Source organism: Orussus abietinus, unplaced genomic scaffold (genome assembly GCF_000612105.2).
Source record: "Orussus abietinus isolate OABI.00-Male unplaced genomic scaffold, Oabi_2.0 scaffold5, whole genome shotgun sequence".
Classification (NCBI taxonomy): Eukaryota; Metazoa; Arthropoda; class Insecta; order Hymenoptera; family Orussidae; genus Orussus; species Orussus abietinus.
This window is the reverse complement of record NW_019394929.1, coordinates 1034839-1056445: the sequence shown is the minus strand read 5'-3', so window position 1 is coordinate 1056445 and position 21607 is coordinate 1034839. Positions and strand designations below refer to the sequence as shown.

Sequence of the window (21607 nt, the reverse complement as noted above, 5' to 3'; positions counted from 1 at the left end):
AATGAACGCTTCCTCATTTTTTCATTCCATTTTACCTTTCATAGTTGTATTCACTTGGACTCTCCGAGCTGTGACGGATGGTTTACATATGCAGTTTATTTTTTCCGCCCAAAGGGAACCTCAAATTGACCGGTTCATCCATCCACGCAGTGGGTGTTCCCGTGCATTTAATGTAGAAAGGTATAAAAAGAAAGCTTGCCGCAAATTTTTCACTCCTTCCCTGGGAAAAAGTCCGTCCCAGTAGCGAAGAAGGGGTGAGCTACTTTCCAGAAGTATAAATAGAAAATATTTCCTTACTTCGGCCTTGTTTCAACTTTTGCACTTCTTTCGGCCTTCCAGTTGACTTGGACTCGCCAATTCCACGGAGGGAACTCTAGATTTATCGTCTCGAGGAGCGAGCCTTATTAACGCATAAATTTCAAGGAAACTGAAGGCGCCTCTTGCTGAGCCCTTGACTGAGAAAAACCCGACGATGGCGCAGGAAAGCCGCGACTTTGCCGGAGGGGAAATATCTGCTATTCTTTTACTCCGGGTGGATTTAATCGCCGCACTTATTTAGACTTGACGCGTCTGGAGGGTCCAGACATGGCCGAGACGATTCGTCGTCGCCCAAGGAAACCTGGAAATAGATGCAAAGGAAGTCAAAGGTCGGCGCTAGTACCTCGTTTTTAGCGTTAAAAGACGTCTTTTATCTTTGGCCTTTGGATGCCTAAAAGACGTATCTTAACGCTAAAAGTGAGCCGCGAGTACGAGCCAAAGGGACGGAGAGAGACAGAGAGAGGGAAGACCCGTAGAAATGAATGAGCGCGAAGGTCTAAATATATGCCACCTTTCATACCCCACCGAACAGACTCCTTTATTTTCTCGTTTAGTTGCCGGGACGTTGCCGCCTCCCCGGGGGGAAAGTGCCGTAAAGCCGATTTATCTCAACGAAATGACCCGAAGATTTTAAAACTCACCGTTCCGTTTCCGGGATGCTCTCTTGTGCGGATGAAAACCGCCGTCCACGACTCCGGGCAATCCGCGCGGCCCCTCGCTTAACATCACATACCTGAAACAATGCTCTAACATATACACTCAACATAAATAAACACCTAGCATGCAAATAACAATCGAATACCCTCACATTAACCGAAAATAGAGAGCACGATTGCACTCGTCGCACATTCTTCGCTTTAATGATGTAGTTCCATTTCTTTGGCCTTGGGCGTTATCTTTTAGTAAGTTTTCCTACGTGGAATGTCTCGTTCGATTAAATATTTGCTTGAATTTATTTCTTATCGAGTATTTTATATTTTCAACGCCAAGTCGTGTGGTAGTTACTCATTTCGTTAGGACTCGACGGTTTCGGCGCCATATACGAAGTGGCGCTCCAGGGTAAAGTCGCAGCTGCGCGCGCATCGCCATTAGCGGCCGATTCAAATTCCGGGGAAGGGTTAACGAATTCCCGCCACGATGGCGAACGATGGAAATTGGCTTTCAGGGTTTCTCGCGATCGGCGAGTTTCCGATGCCCGGTCGATTCTTTCGGCCAGGAAAGAAAGTCGGCTCGGACGACTCGTCGGGGAGTCATTATTAATACGGGCCTAGGTCACGGGCGGCGGATCGTCGTTGGTGCCGGCTAGTTAGTTCGCAAGAAGGCCAGTGGCCGCGCTCGTGCTCACTATAAATAATCATGGCGTGGGGATGTCCAAGTATAGCCCGTTGGGAGTGTGCCAGCCTCCGAGGAGGCTTCGGCTATTTCTGCTCCTGTCGCCGTTAGCGCTACAACTCGATGTACTCCAATCAAAACCGCGGTACCGGGACCGGGGTGCCATCTCGCGGACCGCCGCGCTCGGCTCTCTCTCTCTCCCTCTCTCTCGCACGCCCGCTCGCCGCATCGCGCTTTCTCCGTCGCTTTACCTTTAGCGCGTGACCTTGGCGCACGTTGGCAGGTAGAAGGATGGAACTCGGAATTCGCGGTGCTCGACATCGGCCTAAGAGCGCGTGTTTATGCCGGGTCGCTACCTCGATTATTCCCAATGGAAGTCTTAGATGAAAGTTAATGACCGATTCTTATATGAGATTTCCTTGGATTTCCTGCATCCAAGAATGAATATTTTTTTTTATCAAGCTCCGCAACGCATGTCACGATTCCATTGAAGGTGTCAACAGCTTTACTCCCTGTCTGAATAGAAAATGCATTCCATGACGGCGGGAGTAGACAGTTAATATTAGTCGTTTTCGAGAGTGGCTATAAAAACTGAAAGCACCCAGGGGAAAATGTCGGAGATGAGATTCGAAAATAGCAAGGCCACGATGCGTCGATGCAACCTGCTGTCATGTCTTATGCATGTACCCCGCGAAATTGTATGCGCACTGGCATGAAAACATTCTTGGGCTAGAATGTAGGGAATGGAAACCAAGTTTAAATGCATTCTACGTTTAATTTTGGATCGGTAAAAACTTTAATACCATTCTTTCGTGTCTATTTAAGAAAAGAACTCTAACTTAGAGTCAGAAATAAGATGCGCCATTTTGTAGGATTTATTGATAAATACTAACGCGGGATTGCAGTAAATCATGAGAGAGGTTGATACCAAATTCACGTTATACATGTTTGAATATAATTGAATAGTATTGCTTTTTGAAGGTAAACCAAGCGTTTCGCGTTAACACTACTTACTGATTCCTTTAAAATTCCCGCTAGTTTAGCGCCGTGGCGTCGATATGTGCGCGATGTGGATGCGCGTTAGCTTCCTCACGGCCCCGTACGTACCATAGTCGGTCCGTCGTAAGTCACGGGTCATCTAATTAGTAGGTCATTTTTTATTAATCCCCTGTATCTTCCCACGGTTTCATTGGCGGCTCTCGAAAGGCCTTATTTAGCGGCTTAATTGATTGCCCGCTTAAATACCGAGTGAGTTTACTTTAACGTCCCGTTGTTCGGCGTGACTTCTGGTACCCTTCTTGTCAAGTTACCGCGAATAGGTTATGCTCGACAAAGGGCGCTGCCGCAACAGCGGTGTGGTCACCGTCGGTCAGTGAAGTGCGTGTCCATGGAAAGAAGAGGGTGAGGATTTTAATTCCGTTAATTTTTCACCGAGGATTTCCCTCCTGGACGCGCCCGATTCTTTGACGTTTCCGGAGAAGGAGAGAGGACGAATTAACGAGGCTCCGTAAGTCGCGAATATCCATCCTTCTGTCCACGGGAAGTTCTATGCGTCGCCTGTGCGTGGGTTGCCAATTTGGCAGGCTAGTTGTCAATGAAAATCAATGCGAAACTATCCAGGTCAAAGGGCATCGGTCTCATTGGATGTTAGCCGAAATTAACAGGCAGTCCTTCGTTTCACGACCAGTCGAGCACGGTCCATGAAACCAACGACTATTGACAAATCGTTGTCGGACGTGGAAAGTCTCTGTTTAATGGGATTTCGTTCAATGTGGTTCCTACAATTTTGTTCAAGTGTGATTCCAGCTCGTAGACTTCGGATCAATACTGTGGACTTTGAAAGAAAAAAACTGAACGTCGGTGGAATTTGCTGAAATTGAAATTCTCCTCAGTAAATGAGGAAACAATCCTGCGATAATCTTTCGTCTGAGAATTTCTATTTGTGCATCGAAAGTTTTAGTTCTTTTATATCAAGCGCTTCTGTGAAAATTACAGTTTGTAGGCGTGACTTCGTTGCATACATTCGGTCCGATAGTTCTACGCAACGGGAACAATTTTCAATTTTAATGGAATTTGGTGTAGTTTTTTAAAAATTTTGTCGCGCATGCAACTCTATCGCTTAAATTTGTTTGGGGTCAATTACGTATAAATTGATGAAAAGAAATTCAGAATTGAAACAAGCATTAACTAGACCTTGGAAGTTATTAAAACCATTTTAGTCAAGGCCCATGACTCATAGACTAAAGAGTGGCCATAAAAGTGCTGCGCAATCTTAAATTGAGCGTTAATATTGGAAATATCCTAGGGGAATATTTAAGTAAGGCTGAAATAAGAGTTTGTGGCATTACTTTTGTCTTTGGAGAAAGGCAATCCTTCAAGATGTTTAGGGTAGTTTTCTTTATTCGTTACCGATCGCATGCAATGGTAAAATAGTTATTTATTGATTTCTAATTTGTCTTTTCCAGACTTCGGCATCTACAAAAACCACTACCATGACCACGGCAGCAAAGCTATATGGCAAAGATTTAAGTGAATATGACGATGTCGATGTAGATGAATTATTATCCCAGCTGTCTCCAGAGGAGATCAATATATTAGCCAAAGAAGTAGATCCTGATGTAAGTAAAAGTCATTAATTGTATGGTTTTATAAAAAAATTTCTAACAAAAAGGTTGAATGTAATACGTGTAATACATTTTAATCATAATTTTGCTTGCAATCTAACGCAGATGCATAGGTTTTAACACACCGTGCAGGCTGTGCCAATTAAACATTTCTGTTATTCTCTTAGGACAGTTTTATGCCACCGTCGCAACGTTGCAGTTACGAGTGTGACAAGGATCCCACGGGTCCGCTCAACCGCAAAAAACTCATTGAACACATCAACAAACAGGCTCTGGAGACACCTGATATTCCAGAGCTGAAACCATATGTACCAGGTGTCATCCGAGGCAAGAAAGTACGTAACCCATTCTCTTATACGTTAAGATATTTAAAGACGTATTACATTAATATTTGTTATTTATGTAATGTGCATTTTTTAAAAATTACTTCATGTTGAATTTTCTTCAACTATCAAATTTATTGATACAATGTAGGGAATCACAATGAACTATACATACATGTTCCAAAGCTTCTTATTCTTGTATAACACAGTTGAAGGTCTTCTTCCATAATCCCTAAGGTATATGCACTTAGAGGAACTTCTCAGAAAGTGTATTATTAAACGTGAAAAATTTATTTTCTACCTGTTTAAAACATAGATTATTTTATTTAAAAAGTGCACTTGTGTAGGACAAAATTAAATGAAAAATGTTTGTGTTTTTAGTGGATTCCACCACCACAAGAGAATGCAAAAGAAAAAGAAGCAGACGAACAAATTGCTATCGATTTAGGAGAAGAGTATGAACAAGCTTTATCAGCTGCCACTCAAGAAGAGATCATTGACCTTGCTGGTATGTTTATAACACTTGTTTTAACAATTCCAACGACTGAAGTGCAATGTCTGAGTCACTACTTGTGTATAGCTTATACTTATATAAGTGATGAACATTGGGTAATATATTTGTTCTATTTAGCTATCCTGGGTTTCCACTCAATGATGAATCAAGATCAGTATCACGCTTCCCTTTTGAATTCTGGACAACCCGTTGGCCTTGGTTGGGATGGTATCACAAAAGCCAGTCAACCAAAGGTGTATCCAATGGAACCTCCAAATGACACAGATGTTGACGCAACTATTAAACAAGTTCGGGACGATGACAGTTTGTTGGTAGACTTAAATTGGAACAATATAAAAGTAAGCGAAATTATGATTTTCGGAAATGTTGATCTAAATGCAACCCAAAACCGGTTGCTCCTATTTCATAATAATGATCTCATTTTAGAACATTTCGGACGAGAAATTCATTCAGCTGTTCGAAGCGTTAGAAGTTAACACACACCTTGAGTCCTTGAGTTTGACAAATGTAGGACTCACCGACAAGACTGCTCTCCGACTGGCGGATGCCATTGAAAAGAATTCCACCCTCAGAGTACTGAAGTGCGTTTTCTTCATTTTATCTTCCATTTCGTTAATGTTTCATAATTTTATTAACTGCACATAAAAATTTCTGTAATCAAGGTTTTTTTAAACTTGTAGTTCAAATCAGAATTTCTGTTCTGTTTCAGCGTGGAAACAAATTTTATTAGCCCATCTGTGATAGTAAGGCTTATTAAGGCTCTTCTCAAAACAAAATCCATCGAAGAATTCAGATGCTCGAATCAGGTATATTATCCATCTCCACCCTTTCAGTGGTATAAAATATTAACAAATGGCAGAATTGATAACCGTTTTGTTTTCATAAATACAGAGATCGCAAGTCCTGGGTAACAAAATTGAAATGGAAATCACGCAGTTGGTGGAACAAAACCCAACGTTGCTACGGTTGGGTCTTCACCTGGAATTCAATGACGCCCGACATCGTGTCGCTGCGCATTTACAGCGCAACATCGACAGGAGTGAGTATTACATCACGAAAGTAGTTAATTTCTTGAACAAAAATATTGGGCAGAGACGAGAGTACAAAAGTTGGTAGTGATTAAACATAAAATCTTCAATTCTGAGACATCACGTACAGAATATTACCTTCAAGGTATTCTGAGGCAATTCAAAAGATTTTGAAAGTCGTTTGAACGTCCTTTATTTTCATGCGTTAGTATGGAATGTCAAGTAAAGCACCGATTGTCTCCTAGAAGACGACCGTGCCTCGGACAAGGACAATTTAGAGATTGGTAGCACCCATTAATAGAATTTATTTTTGCAGGTTTAAATTTAATGTGGACATTACCGAATCATTTCCGACATACAGTTGCATTTTTCCCGATGGAAGTGTATTGCTTAGACACTGATCCATTGTCTATCCCCTGACCGAGTGACTTGTATATACTTTGACAGACAACCTTTTATTTAATTTATTTTCTTCATAGATATGACAACAGACTAATTGTGCATTTCTCGGACGTATCATTGTTTTCCATGCTGCAGTGTATCGATTGCTTTTACGCCATGTGATTAATTTTTCATCTAGATGGGAGCCAGTGTATGGGATACATCAGAGACTATGCGATCAAATGCTTCTAAGCCCTCATTATTTGCTTCGTAGTCTCACATAGTGCTTTACTACCTACACCACTCATCATTCATCCACTCATCCCGCTATATACACTCATTATTTCTATAGCTAGCAGCGTTGAGGTAATTATGAAACCCTGAAGTGTGCCTGCTCAACCGGGAATGTACATAGCTACAGATATTCCTTAGCAGTTTCTGATCCATGCAAGCGCAATTGCGGTTGCGATAAATGTCTTTTGTTAATCTCCATGGTCCTTTCATCTCTAAACATTAAGACCTCGACCCTTCTGTTACCTTCAGGTCTACGTTGCTAAAAAAATGAGTGTCCTTGCACATCTTTACATTTAAAATTGTTAAGGAATTTTCATTTAATATAGAAATCATGCCAGATAACTTTTTATTAGATCACGAGCGAAACAGAAAGGTTAAGAAAACATTCCTTGACTGCCGCAAACACTCAGATGGATTTACTTTGGATTTTCAGCGAAACACAAGAGCGAGGAATAGGAATTAATTTAATGCGGTATGAGGTTTCTTCAGTTTTCACTTTCCGTTGCTTCTAGAAACGCTTTACTAGGGGACACCAGTCACCTAATTAATTAAGCTCCTACCAAAAACTAGTCACGCAATTACGTTATTTAATCACGTCGAGTAATCGTCGTTTTCCTCTATGTGCTACCAATCACATGTCGTTTAAAGTAACTCAGAAAAGCTTTTCAGTATTTATGTGATTCTCGTCGGTCGTAAAGATCATTTTGTCGATTGGATCCCTTTCGGTAATTCACGTCGGGTCTTAAGACACTCAAAGTACCGTACCCTCGTTACTTACTATCTTACTACCTGATACCCCCAGCTAATTACCTAATTACCTAATTGCATCGCACACAACGTCGCAGTCTCAACCGATGTCTTAACCCCTCCGTAAAGTGCCCACTCACGCACAAGAACCGGTGCAAGCTTTTATCAAATTCCCTCCGCTTATCATTTGCTTTCATTTTTACAAGTCTCACCAGCAGCATTTAGTTCCAAAATCTTGCACTGGACCGACAGCGCTGTAACCCTTTCCTTCACCGCTATCCGTAATACGTTGCAATTAATTCATAATTCGTCCACATTTAAATAGAAGTCAATGCAAGCGTTAATTGTACCACGTTTCTTCTTTCTTTTTTGCAGTGTCAATTTTTATAGGGTCCAAACCCTTGCATTGGATCATTGTCGCCCTGTTACCCCCTTCTGGCAGCATACTCCTCGCATCATAGCCGACCATTATCACGCAGAGCCAATGCAAGCTTTTAAGGAATCACGGCTTCTCCATTTATCATTGCCTTAATTGTAAAGCGAGTCGAGGCACGTGTTTCGCGAGGTTCGGACCGAAAACCTTGCATTGGGTCGTAGAGGTTGCAACCTCAACTTCGCTCGAGGGATGCGCGCTGTTATCGCGTCCATGTGGAGACCCTCTTAACGAGGACTTGTCTAATTTCTTGCTTTCTCTTGGCCAGTCTGTCGTGTGGAGGCCTTGGAACGTGCAAAGATCATAGCGATAGGTGCCGGTGCTGGCACCTTCTCCGTACTTCCCGCGGAAGCTCTAAAAAACCGAGCGTAGCACCCACCCGGTGCAGTGAGTACACCGTTCGTTCGGCACCGTTTACTTGGTCCTGTTCTACTCCGTGGCCTTTAACAAGCCCGTAAGAGGCACGACAGCACGCGATATGATAATAGAACCGATATGATAGACCTGTGGTAACCCGGAATGACACCTTGATTGTCTCGCGATCCCACCAATAATCCGCTCGACGTCGTCTCACCACCTCCGAGTGTTGGTTTGCAAGGCCGTGTCTTTCCCCCAAGCGTGTTTTCCGTTTTCCCGTTGGATGCGCCCTAACAGAATTCGGAAGTTCGTCGATCCTCCGTCTCCCTTTTTTCTCGAAAACCGGGATACGTCGACGGCGATCAACGCGAATGCGCGGAAACGGTATTCTCGATGAACAAAACTCGTCTTCAGGGTGCTGTAAATATCCTAAACGAGGAAGTCGGGCACCGATTGGTTTTTTTTTCTTTCTTTCTTTCTTTCTTTCATCCCCGAGCATGAATTTCTGCCGATGTGGACAAGTTGAAGAGGCCAACCGAGGGTCGGTTTGTCGGGATCTTTCGCGTCGCCGAAGAATCGATCGTCCGGACACCTAATTCGCGACAGGCTGCTAACCACCTCATCACCTTCACATATCCAATACGCACGATTTTATTTTATTTTGCCAGCTCTCTTTGCCATCATATCTTACTGTGCTCTGCATCGTTTGACGACACTGACACTGGGACTTTTGAACCCATAGAAGATGAACCACTACTCCCCGAATGCCCTGAAATTCGACGAGAGGGGTGAACTCGCGGTGTACCTTATCAATGCATATACTCTTAACACTCAACGTGTAGTCTTGGAAAGATGGGAAAAAAAAGAAAAAAAAATAATTGCATCTCAGATTGTCCTCTGCGAGCGTGCCAAATTTAACGTCCTTTGAGTCGACCAGCCAGAAAAATTGGGGCACATCCGCGCCCTGGCGATTGGAAATTCGAATTGTCCAGCGTGATAAGATGATTTGAGAGAGAATGATACGAGGAAACGGGAGTGCTAAGTGTAGAGGATAGAGGGGAGGAAAAATGTCAGATATCTTCGAGCACTCGGTGTGGTTAGGGAAGCACCGTTTCTCGTCTGCCTGGAACGAAGCCAGCCTCGAGACTCTACCTCGTTAAGAAAGCTCGCCCTCCACTTTTAAGGCGACAAAGCCGAGACGAGTCGCGAAAATAGGGCTAGCTTTTTTAACGACTTCCAGCCCACACGCTCCCACCGCGGAATTTTATGATACTCTCTGTCCCTACCCTCCAAGACGAGGGGATTCTTGTCCCGACTTGCGATACTTACGGCTCACTTATTCTTTCCCAACAGTACGGAAAGACCTAACGCTGCGGCTACAGTTCCGATTCTTTAACATGAACCACAGGAAACCCAACTTAATTCAGTAAAAACCAAGGTAGCTAAGCGCCTTAATGCGCGGTACTACTATATCGGACACCGGTGTGGAGAGATCTAACCAGTTGCTGCAGCTACTGCTTATTTAACACCGCATACGATGTAAACGTTTACGCAGGGGTTTACCAAGCTTCGCCGAGAGAGTAATGCCGTTTAAATTGAAAGTAGAGTCCTTTGCAACGAGCCACGGTGTACGGATCAATTTGTTACGCGGTAAAGGGAAGTAATACCCTACGAACGGGAATGGATGACAATTTCTGCAGTCGAGAGTCAGGAGAGAAATGAGTAAAAATTCAATTTCCCTTTTGTAAACGTGCTTTCCTAACTCTTTTGCGTTAAGTGACGATTCGCGATGCATTAAACGGCATTTTATCTTTTTTTGTTATTATTTTTGATTTTTTTTGGGGGGAGGCTAAAGTCATCCGACGGACTCGAGGACGCATTAAAGGAGCCTCGTCTCGAAGGCGTCGGGGAAGTGCATCAAAGTGCTCGTTTTCACATGATTAAGATGCAGTTTTACCGATTAGGACGTACACCTACGTGACGGTCGACATTATAAGCCCTCGATACGCGAGCTTGCAACGGGTCGGCACGTCGGCAACGGGGGCCCGACTCCGGTCCTCCACTTTTCACCGACGATGAAGTCATGACGCGTTAATTTCCACACAAAGCCGAGGCTCGCGTGACGTCGTTGCGACGTTAACGTCAGCCGGAAGCGAGCTTAACGCGCCCCGACGGTGCCCCCCGGGGCGTCGTCGACTCGGCCCGATCGCGCCCGTCGGTAGTTCCCCTCGGTAATGGGAAAAGAAGTCGGGGAAGAGCACTCGGCACTTGTTAAATTAATTGGAAAATATTTTCTATCCATTTTTGGTAACGTCGACGTACCCCGACGATCGCGAGAAATTGACGTCTTCGAGCTCGCTTAATTCGTACAATCGGCGTGTCGAGGGTGAAGTTAAAAAAAAAAATGGTTTATCAATTTTTCGCAACGTCGACGTGTCTTGACAATCGCGAGAAATCGACGTCTTCGGGCTCGTTTAATTCGTACAACCGGCGTGTCGAGGGTGAAGTTAAAAAAAAAAAAATGGTTTATCAAGTTTTCGCAACGTCGACGTGTCTTGACAATCGCGAGAAATCTACGTCATCGGGCTTGTATAATTCCCACAGCCAGGCAGCGTGTCGGGTTTGCGATTGTTCATTTTGTTGCGATGCATCGGTACTAACAATTGCCCTGTATATGCGAAGTGTATTAACCCTCGTTTGTGTTTTTCAGAATGTGAGACTCGTCTGGCGGACGATCGCGGCGAGACGTGGATATTTCCCGACGGGGATGGCCGTGCCGCGATTCCGCACGCGGATCGAGGAATATTCGACGACGTGCGTTTTAATCGTAGTCGGAGCATCGTCGCGGAATAACGCGACATCGTGAATTTACGGGCTCGTCGAACAATTTTCCCCGACTGCTCGGCCCGCGTTAAATATTCAGGAGTCGCCCGATCGGCCGCCACCCCCGCGTTTTCCGGAGCTTTTCGATCGGACCGTCGACGGAACACGCGTGTCCGTTTGTACCGAGGCCGCGAACGCATGTAGAAATTGTCCGACATTCGCGTTTCGCCGTTCCGTCGAATCTCCGATCCTCGCGCGCCTCCGGGTACTCGAATCCCGCGAATTTTCCGCCTCCACCAGGGATTTGAGTTACCCTCCGGAAAAGGGAATTCCACCAGGGCACCTGGAATCGAAGAACAAGTGCCGGGAATTCTCTTCTCCGGCGTGGCTCAACGAATTTCTTGATACTTCCAGCATCCCTTTAACCAACGACAGCCGAGTGATAACCTATCTGTGTCAATGTTTCTCAGAGACTGCCATCGAGAAATCGAGGATCGACCCGGCATACGATCCTGGGAAACGATTCAAATTGCCTGGAAATTCGGGATTTCGTTTGGATCCGCGATTTTTCGATCGGCAGACCCTCGAGTCTCCGGTTGCCGGAATGGAAAGGAGGGAAAAATAGGAAGAGCTCGTTTTCCACGTGTACATGTGCAACTTGCATATCTCCAGGCATGTCTCGAGAGTGTCCGCGCCCTGCCGAAGCGTCTCGTGGGAATTCCGCGCAGTCCTGGGATCATAAATCTGGATCCAGGGCTCGCGATCGGAAATCGGATCCGGGATCCAAGAAGCGCCCCAAAGAAACCGTGGAAAGAAACGAGCCCCGCCCGCGGAATTAATGGCCGGCCGCTTAACGTTACCGCGGAGACAATTAAGTCTGTATCCAGAGCGGGGAAAAAGCGCCGGGAGAAAGAACGCTCCCCCAGATATTTTACGAACGCACCGGTAATTCCTAGCCGGGGGGATTGCAATTTTACGAGGTGGATTACGCTCCGGGATAAACTGCGGCCGCTTTCGGGGCCTCTTTTCCGGGCCTCCGTTCTCCCCTTATTTTCGGCGTCCCTTTGTCTCTCCATTCGTGCCCGGTATTTTCCTTTCTCTCCCCTCCTCCTCCCTTCGTCTCCCTCAAAGAGTTGCTTTTCCCGGCCTTCCTCCGGTTTGTTTGGGACTTTCTTTTTTCTCTCTTTATTTCCTCTTTCAATTCCCTTTTCCCTTTTTATTCCCGAAGGAGAAAGAATTACGTCGGTCGGGCGAAACGCAAATAGTCGCCCGATATGTCAGGCTGGACTGCTCTAATTTTCTCGGTTTGTATCCCTATTTTTTTCCTCGCTTTTTTTTCTCATTTTTTATCGTATACTTTTTCTTCTCTTGCGGCCTTTTGGGGTTGCTTCTGGCTCTCGGGGCTTTAACTCGGCGAGCCGCGCTTTGGCAGGGCCGGCGTCTGTGATCTCGTGTTTGTGGCGTGTGTATTTATTTCCGTCTCTTATCGGCAGCATGTATCGACTGATCGACTCTATCGATGACGTTTGCGAGTGCAGGTGATCACGGTGTTTCGGGTGTTTGTTGCAGTACGGCAGTCCCGGCTCGGGGTGGCGACATCCTAATGCGATATGGCGTTCGCCTAGGTATTATATACATACATATACTATTTATATTTTATTTATACACGCGCTTATTCGTAACATTTTATCCAAACTCGCCGTAGTCGCTTAGACATAGCCGATCGAGTACTCGATGACCACCGCTGTGGGATAATGATCGATAGCTCGATGTAGGATCGACCTCGCGGGACTAACGAGACACGTTCCGTAAATTGCCTAATTTATTAACAGGCCCTTTATCTTATCATTGTCATGGCGCGATTGGTTTCGCTATCAGACGCGAATTTCGACCGGTAGCATTTTTTTTTTTTCTTAATTTGTTTTTCGATAAAGATGATTAACGTGCCACTGTTTGGAATCGATTTTTCTTCTTCTTTTTTCTTTTTTTTTTTCCCCCTCATTGTTTTTCCATCCACCATCCACGAACATCGCTTCTGTTCTACTCGTCCACCCTTGTGTCGAAGTATTGTCCCTCGTATACAGTTTTTTCTCGTCGGCACTAGGTATAAATCGATACCTGCTTGGACGCTTATCTTGTGCTTTGCCGCGAGATTAACAGGTGTCTCGGAAATCTTTATACCCCTTATTAACCGTATTTTGACTCGACTTAGTCTCCGACCTCGAACAGATCTTTCGGTAATTTTTTATTAGCGTTATTTGCATAGGTTGTGATAAGATACTGAAACGATAGAGCTTAGTTTCCCGTAGACGTATATCTAGAATGTAAGAATTAACGTTAGATAGTGTAAGGAAGTAATCCTGAATTTTTGTAATTTAATTTTTTGCCCTTGGTAACTCGCACGACAGTTTATCGTTTGATGTAACGTGCGGAATAATTGCGCATTCATAATTTTTATGCCTAATGTGGACGGTTCGATTCTCTCTGTGAGGCGTGCTGGCGAGTTTTGGGAATGATGAATCTGGGGAAACGGGATTTCTTTTTTAAATGGTGGTGGTATTGAAACGTCCACCATGGTTTCCACGCTGAGTGCAAAATGTCGGCGTCGTGCTCGCGTGCATCCGGTTTCACGAGCCCTCGACGATTCGCAGATTATTTCTGGATACATGGTTCCGAGCACATGCAAGTCGTATCTCGAGGGCCGCGTGTCAATTAATCTGACAACGCGCGTGACCACCTGCTCGACTTTGCGCGACTTGTCACGCCAAGTCGGGCTGCAAGTCGAAGGGCGGTTTAAAGGGACGGGGAAATTTAAAGGGTTGACTGGATATTTTCATTCGCAATCAAGAAGGGTAGATCATTTTTGCGGATCTTGTTTCTACATTGGAAAGTTTAAGAACGTCGAATTTCGAAAAAAAATTCGGGTCGAGCCCACTTGTCAATTAATCTTACGTGGGCGATCATCTGCTCGACTTTTCGCGATTTGTCGAGTTAAGGAAAATTTTGGCCAAGTCGACGGGCGGTCCAAAGGGACGTGGGAATTTAACGAGGCGATTGAACATTTCCATTTGTAGATAGGAAAGGTATTTTACTTCTTGATAAAAATATCCACCGACTTCCCGGCGCGTTCAGAATTTATATTCTGATCGAGCCAATTGATCCGACGAGGCGCGGGACATTTTTCTGGTATCTGTGAAAACTTCGTGCCAGGTTCGATCATAAGGCGAAGGGAGGAGGAAAATTTCGCTCCGGTTAGGGAAAGTCCTATCTTCGAGGGATTCTCATTTCTGTTTGCACTTTTCAGGACGCCAAATTTTGGGGGAGTTCCCCGCCGAATTTGGGGAGCGACGACGAGACCGCGACGGACCCTCCGTCGGCTGCGTCGTCTTCCAGGCGTGCCGGTCTGTTAGCCTAATTGCACGAGATAGTTGATTACCGGAGGGAAATCGTCCGCAGAACGGGGTGGAACGGAGGGACGAAGAGAAATCGCGGAGGAGCGAACGTCTGTTTGTCCGTCGAGTCCGTCCCCTCTTGTCCTCCGCTTTGCAAATGAATCCATTTGTATTCCGCGATGCGGTCGATCCGCCGGGACCCGGGGTCCCCCTTCGTCCCGGGACGCCAGATATCCTTCCCGGGATATCGGATCTTATCCGACTCGGCGGGAACTCCGAGCTTTTCCGCGCTTTCGGGCCAACGCGAGGAAAGTATCGGCCGGGCCGATTTCGCTCGAACGACTTTCCCGAAGAAAGGACCCGCTCGCCTCCCCCGTCGCCGCTTTTCCGCGAATTCTTTCCGATTTTCCGGGGATTCGTCGGGGTTTCTCCCTACCCCAGCCCCAACCCGGACTGGACCCTCCTGATCGTCCTGGGAAATTCTCTCCGCGCGGAGACTTTCCTCCAACTTTTGCCTGATCGATGCACTTCTTCCGAGTCGAGATGCAGAGAAATGCAAGAAAGAAATCCACGGGAATTTGTTGGGGAATCTGGCCGACGTCCAGGGCCTGAGGGTGGAGTCGTAACGGAGTTTAGGATAGACAGGGTTAACGAAATTCCATTTTGTTTCCATTTCTGCTGCGGGCTGTGACGGTTTTCGGTCTCTCCTACGGTATTTACTCTGCCGATAGCCGGTTTCGAAAGACTCGATTTATTTTTCCCCCGTTTCGACGGACGCCATATGCTGCGGGATAACTTCTTGGATGATCTCCAAAATGCAAGGAAAACATATCCCCTGGATTGGACATCCTCCAAGTCTTGGGGAAAGCCGAGCTTTTCCGCGCTTTCGAGCCATGTCGCGTGGAAATGTTTCGAGTCAAATCGATTCCAGAAGTGTTCTCTCGAAGAATGGGAATTAGGATCCTTTGACGTCCTCCGGTCCACGTTTGTCACGTTCCCGTCAAAAGATTTACTTCTCGGTTCACCGGTCCACGAGCGAACGGCCCAAGGCTCGAAGACGCGGAATTTGTTTTCCGCAAGTGCGGCATTTTTTTCGGGGGGGCTCGCGCAAGCCCTGCGATATCGATGTCGAAAATGTGAGAATTATTCGACGAGGCGATCGTCGGGGGGTAAATCATCCCGTCAATTGCCTCGCCTTCGTACTTAAGAAAATCGAGTTCGCCCTCGAGCCGGCAATTTCGTTCCCTCCTTTTTGCGGGTAGGACGAGCCCGCGTAATCGATAACTTCCGTTCGATCTGTCAGCCTCTTTCCGGGCCCCAAATGAAAATGGACGCGAGCTCTTAACGAGGAAATATCTCCCGCTGTGTCGGCGGAACGCCGGGCATTTTTGTTAATTCGAATTTCTGGCCGGATCGGAACGTATATAGATATGTTGCCACGTACCTTTTCGCGATTCAGATCGAACTCTTTGTTCAAGGCTCCCCGGAGGAAAGGGGCAGGCAGACGGAGCTAAGGAAGGTGGATAACCGAGGGGAGAAATAATTGCAAATGCCCCACCGAGGCCGGGGGCGATCGCACATTTCTACGCCCACTTTTTCCCTGGCCGATTGCACCGAGTGCACAAACTCCGCTCTCGGCTGTGTGGGATGCATTGAATCTGAAAGTTGGACAGGACAGAAATGGCCGATTCACTCGTTAATTGAAAATCCCGATCGAGTCGGGCCCGCCACTGCCGGAAACGGCCACCTGACTTTTGTCTTTCCCGCCATTTTTTCGAGACTCCGGACTATGATCCCCAGTTTAACTATCGGCACGTCTGGATAACGTTTGGAAGCCCTGAGAATAATTCCGCCATTCTTCCGGTAATTTCATCCCCGGCAGTCGGTTTGAGATTCTCCATTCACGCGTGGCTCGTTACTTCGATATTTTATTTCCGCCCCGGGGGAAGATCTCCTGGCTGGGGAGAGTGACCATTTCCGGAAGGGGAATTTTTTTGGGAGCGACTCCGATAAAATGTCCCAGTCGTCATTATCGGCGCATAAATCGCGGAACTTGGAGCTCTTCCTCGGCAGCCATTAATTCAGGCTCGATGAGTTATACGAGCGGATCGGATTTATCGGTTCTTCATGACGACTCGATGGGAGATCTCCGCAAATCTCGGACTTTCCGCCAAGTCGAGCCGGAAGGTCTCCGTAAGGCTAAGTCGGCCGCAAAATCGGCACTTCGTGGTCCCTCAAAAGAGGGAACTCCGACCCCGCTGACGATTTTAACGGCGAGCACCCGTCTCTTCCGGAAGTTTGTCTGCATTGTCCCCCGACCCGTTTCGGGGACGTTTACGGGAAATAAAATTTAACCCCATGATGTTAACGGAGCGGATTCGTCGTTACTCGGCCACGAGTCGATCGAGGGTGTCCGAAAAGTCGGCTCTTTTCGGCCATTCTTCTAAGTCAGATATATTATAAGAAATCATTCAAAGAGAGAATCGAACCGAAATATTAACCCCGGCATAAAAGTATTCCAAAGTACCATAAAAGATTCCCATGTTCCCCCTTGTATTTTTCTGTTATTTTCTCTTACACGGTAGGCGATACCACAGCCATTGAAATTAAAAAAAAAAGAAAGGAAAAAAAAATGAAAAGAAATCCCGGGGAACTATGTTAGAGTCGAGCCAAGTCGTCGCTTTTTTTTTTTCCAGCTTTGGAAAGTATAGGTCGTTTCCGATCGCTCTTTGCCAACTATAACTATATTTATAGTACAAAGTGGTTTGTAGAATCGCAGGAGGGACCTCGAGCAGCTGTCGCTTGTCGGATATATATTATTCGCCCCCGATGGAAAATGTTCCTTTTCCGTGACCGAGCCACGTGGACTCGACGCGGGCTTTCGCGGGGAACTTTTCCCTACCCTGGCTTGCCGCGAATAGACGGAGGCCGAACTTCGGTGAAGCAAGTTGCGAAGGCAACTTCGACCGCTCGAACTTCGGGCAGGAACTTCCGCGTTATCTCGATTAGCGGTCGATCGGTCGTCCCGATCAATTGATCGGAGCCCCTCGTTCTCCGACACTGGTCTGCCAGTCCGATACACGGTGTCCAATGTTCGAGTTATCGATCGAGTCCCTTAATCGAGGGCCGAATCGCCGATTAATCGGGCACGATTATCCGAGAGCTCCGTAGAAATTAGCCTCAATGCCGAGCCGGATTTTTCCGAGTCTTCCTCCTGCCTTTCAAGTTCATGGCTGTGGTACGCAGATTAAAACTCCCGACCCCATCCCTAATCGTAGGTCATGGAACGACGCCGAGAATACCCTGATAAGGTGTCGATAAGCGATTCCCTTCGACATTGATTTCCGGCGCATCTGTCGTTTTAATCGAGCATGCAATATCTCCAAGGAAATTTGTTGTTGATATTTATCCGCGGACTCGTGGAGCGGAAATCATCGACTCGTGGAATTTAGGGGTTGGATGCGTTCGGGATTTTTATTATATTTTATTTTATTTAATTTTTTCGTCGCAAGCATGTGGGTAGATAGGTTTTTGTTGAAGGCATATGGTTAAAGTCGGAGGGATCGCTTTCGGCACTCCCTAGCTAGTTAGAAGACTAGAATGGGTCCCTCATCGTGGAGTCCGCTTTTGACGACTGTTACTTTCCGCAGACCGTTTGTGTCGGTCGGGAAGGGCTTCCCGCAACTACACCACCGGCTGGGGCATGAACTGACGACGACCACGACGACGACAGCAGAGTAGAGGAGGGTCTTCGCAGCCGTTCCGCCGCCACGTCGATTGCAAGCACACACCCACACACCCACACACGCAGGCAGAGAAAGCATCCGAGGACCGAGAATCGCAGGGCGGAAGTCGCAGATCCCTCCCGGAAGGGTGTGGTCCTGCCAGCGGAAGCCGCCGAAAGGAGTAGCTTGCCACCGCACGCGAAGCTACCGAACCGCACGCGAAGCTGCAAAACCGCACAGGAGCGCCGCGGAACCGGCAGGAAGTACCAGGACGTCCGAGCTGGATCGGACGCCCTCCTGAAAGCGGAAGAGGAAGAGAGGGTGCAGGGGCGAGGAGAGAGCCGGAAAAACCCGGATAGAAAGTAGAGAGCCAGAGAGAGAGAGGGAAACGGGAGAAAAGGGAACGTGAGCCTCTTCGGAGCCCTTCCGGTCTCCCCGGTTGCGCCGCCTCCGGAAGTCGGCGCGGGCTTCTTCGAGGTCCCCGGAACCGGCCACTTCCGGTCGGTCGCTCTCCTTCCTGGCGACGCCTTTCGTTTTCGTGCGACCGCCTTGGCTGATTTTCCTCGTCGCGAGACTCGGCCCCGAAACCTGGCTCTACCAGCTGATTAATGAACACGATAACGTATCGTCGCTTAGTCGTTAACCGTCCTACCCAGTGATCGCGGAGACGTCCTCCTCGGCGGTCGGCCACTTCCACCACCAGGATCCACCAGGAACCACCGGGTGATCCTGGAAACGCGACGTCGCGGGACCGATCTCGACGCCTCGACGACCGCCGACCGGGACGTTTCCGGCTGGAAGCCCTCCCTGAAGAGGGCCTCTTCGTTTCGTACGGACACCCGAAGACAGCCGGGATGTGCCGTCCCGGACTTTTCGCTCAACGAGACGCGAGGAAACCCCATGGGAATAGAGAGAGGGAAAGTGAGAGCGAGTGTGCGAAAGACCGAGAGAAAGGGAGAGAATGGAGAACGCGAGTGAGAAAGGATCCCTTCGATTCGCCAGCCGATCCCTCCCTGATAAGAGGGGTAGGATCGATTCCCGCGAATGTTCTTCTGTTTTTTTTTTTTTATTCATTTACCATTGGCCTCTCGTCCGTCCCTGACGAAACCCCTGACCACGCCAGACTTTTCCATTCTTCGAACGGACTGGTCGTTAGGGTTGGTCAGGAGTTCGCGTTCCGGCCTGGGCGAGGGGTGGACGCGTCTTTTTATCTCAGAATCGGGAATTCACGTCCGCGTTTGCGGGGCGTGCACCGCGACGACCGACGCGCGTCGAGGTGACCGGCTTACCGGTGGATCATGATGTAATAAATTTAAGTCGACCTATGCACATATACGGATATTAATAATAATGATTAATATATTGCGACCCTTGTCCTAACGTTGCGGCCGAGCGACCGGCCCTTCGGCCTGGCTGCCTCTGTGTCGTTTATTCTCACTAATCTAACGAGTAATTATTCTTATTTAATTAATTACTTTAGCGGTCGGTACGAAAATCAATCTGTACATATTGCGTTAGAATGTGGGCTCGACTCGACTGCGCCTGGGGGAGGTGCGGGAGATGAAGAGAGTGCAAGAGCGACTGAGAGACAGAGCAATTAGAGAGACGTGGGGATGTTTGTATGTGAGACTGTGTGAGACTGTCGAGATCGAACGAAAGGACGTACGTGTGTGAGTTGGATAGGTCGCGGAGAGAGGAAAGAGTGCGGGGGAGGACGACGCGGAAAGAGACGGCGGACGCGCCGACCGACGCGGGCGGACATTTCGGATAATGGGTAGCGCTTTGAAATCCCGAGATATTGCGACGGTGTCGCGAAAACGCTTCTCGCATTGTTCAATCGTACCTAGGCTGCTGGATTTCGCGGGTCCTGTCAGTGTCGTGACCGCCGACGCGATCGCGGTTACATCGCGTACGCGCAATCTACGTAAATGCAAGGAACGCTTTGCCACCGCATTTCGGGGCTGCAGAATTTCCCGACGTCGCGGCGGATTATCGCTAATCGATGGACGTTTTTTGATACGATTCCGTCATTTATCGCTGATTTTTTAGCGCGTATCGGGTCGCCGGTTCTGGGGGACTCGCTGTCGCGCTTTCTGGATATATATATATTTATAGTGTGGATGTATCATCGTTATATGCCCGGAATTATTAATCGAAATGTCCGCGGCGTCGCGACGCTTGCTCCGGTAATGGGTGTCGATGTAGAGGGCATACGGCGTGCTTACTAACCCCGTGGAAATAAATGGGAATGGCGGACTCGGAGACTCTCGCCCGACAGGGTGAGAACGAGATCGGGCGAGGGGAGGACCGCGGTATTAGCACGTAATACGGCCAGAGAGGGAGATGGACCCGAGAAAGGGGAGAAGGAAATGTCGGCGGTTATTCTACTCGTTGTTTTGTTCGCTACCTCCTTGATGTCTTCTTGTATGTATTTGTGTACGCGCAGCCACCTACACTTACTCACACACACGGTGACACCCGACACACTATGCACGCGCACGATCAAAGCCTTGCTAGCCTTTATCTTGTAACACGAGATTTAAATAAAATATCAAAATGCACCCAAGCGAGCCGAGAGCCTTCGTTCGTTAACGTACTTATTAATTGTAACTGGTAATCAAACCTTATAAGTAAGTTAGTAGCGGACGTTAACTTTATTTTCATTGCTACTTGTGCCGTAGGGGTTGAGGGTGGCGGTTTTGGATGGGATTATTTTGGGGCGCGAGCAATCCTTGGTATCTGGTGGTATTGACTTTTGGTTTATTGACTCTTCAGGGGTTTTTCCTCGGGGATATCTTTTGGTTAATAGTTGGTACTCGTGGTAACTGAATTTTCCGCTGGACCTGCGATGAAGGAGGGAGGTGCAGGCCGGATTCCGGGCCCATTGATACGCAAAACGGGCTTGCGGGGTGCTTGCCAACAACAAAACCCTCTAATCCGAGGGATGGTTTACGGGCCGATAGGTCGTCGATTTGCCGAAACCCCCTTCTAGGTGCACCCTGAGTGTTCTCTCGCGGTCTTCATGCAAATTGAAGATCTGGCTCCTTCGACACCGCGAATCCCCTGAATCCCGAGGTCGGAATCTAGAGACCTCCCTTCCGTCATTTTCACTCGAGGTGTGGACATATCGCCGCTCCATGAATATACGTACATGGTTTTTTTAAAAGTACGCGAAAAGAAACCAGCGACGCTTTAAATTCCACGCACGTGGGTACGCATTTGGCGAGAGACTCTACCGAGTTTCCCGCAAAACCGACGGCGACAAACACCGCTTCGGAGTGTCTAAATCCACTATTAACCGTTCCCCGAGTAAATT

The 21607-nt window shown here is 47.4% G+C and overlaps 1 protein-coding gene across 11 annotated transcripts in view; it reads left to right on the top strand.

The window, feature by feature from the left end:
• Positions 1-21607, top strand: part of LOC105701186 (tropomodulin) — a 70421-nt gene that overhangs the window by 32495 nt on the left and 16319 nt on the right. For 3 of the 11 annotated variants that reach the window (XM_012427690.2, XM_012427691.2, XM_012427699.2), the window contains exons 2-8: positions 4116-4268; positions 4442-4609; positions 4979-5105; positions 5229-5449; positions 5538-5692; positions 5821-5917; positions 6003-6150. In XM_012427690.2, the coding sequence (XP_012283113.1) occupies positions 4116-4268; positions 4442-4609; positions 4979-5105; positions 5229-5449; positions 5538-5692; positions 5821-5917; positions 6003-6150 (1069 nt within the window). Of the gene's footprint in view, positions 1-2838; positions 3158-4014; positions 4039-4115; positions 4269-4441; positions 4610-4978; positions 5106-5228; positions 5450-5537; positions 5693-5820; positions 5918-6002; positions 7879-7936; positions 8116-8262; positions 8392-9704; positions 9790-12743; positions 12800-18216; positions 20858-21607 lie in introns of those variants that run through there. The other 8 variants (XR_001104183.2, XM_012427696.2, XM_012427695.2 and 5 more) reach the window with 8 other exon arrangements.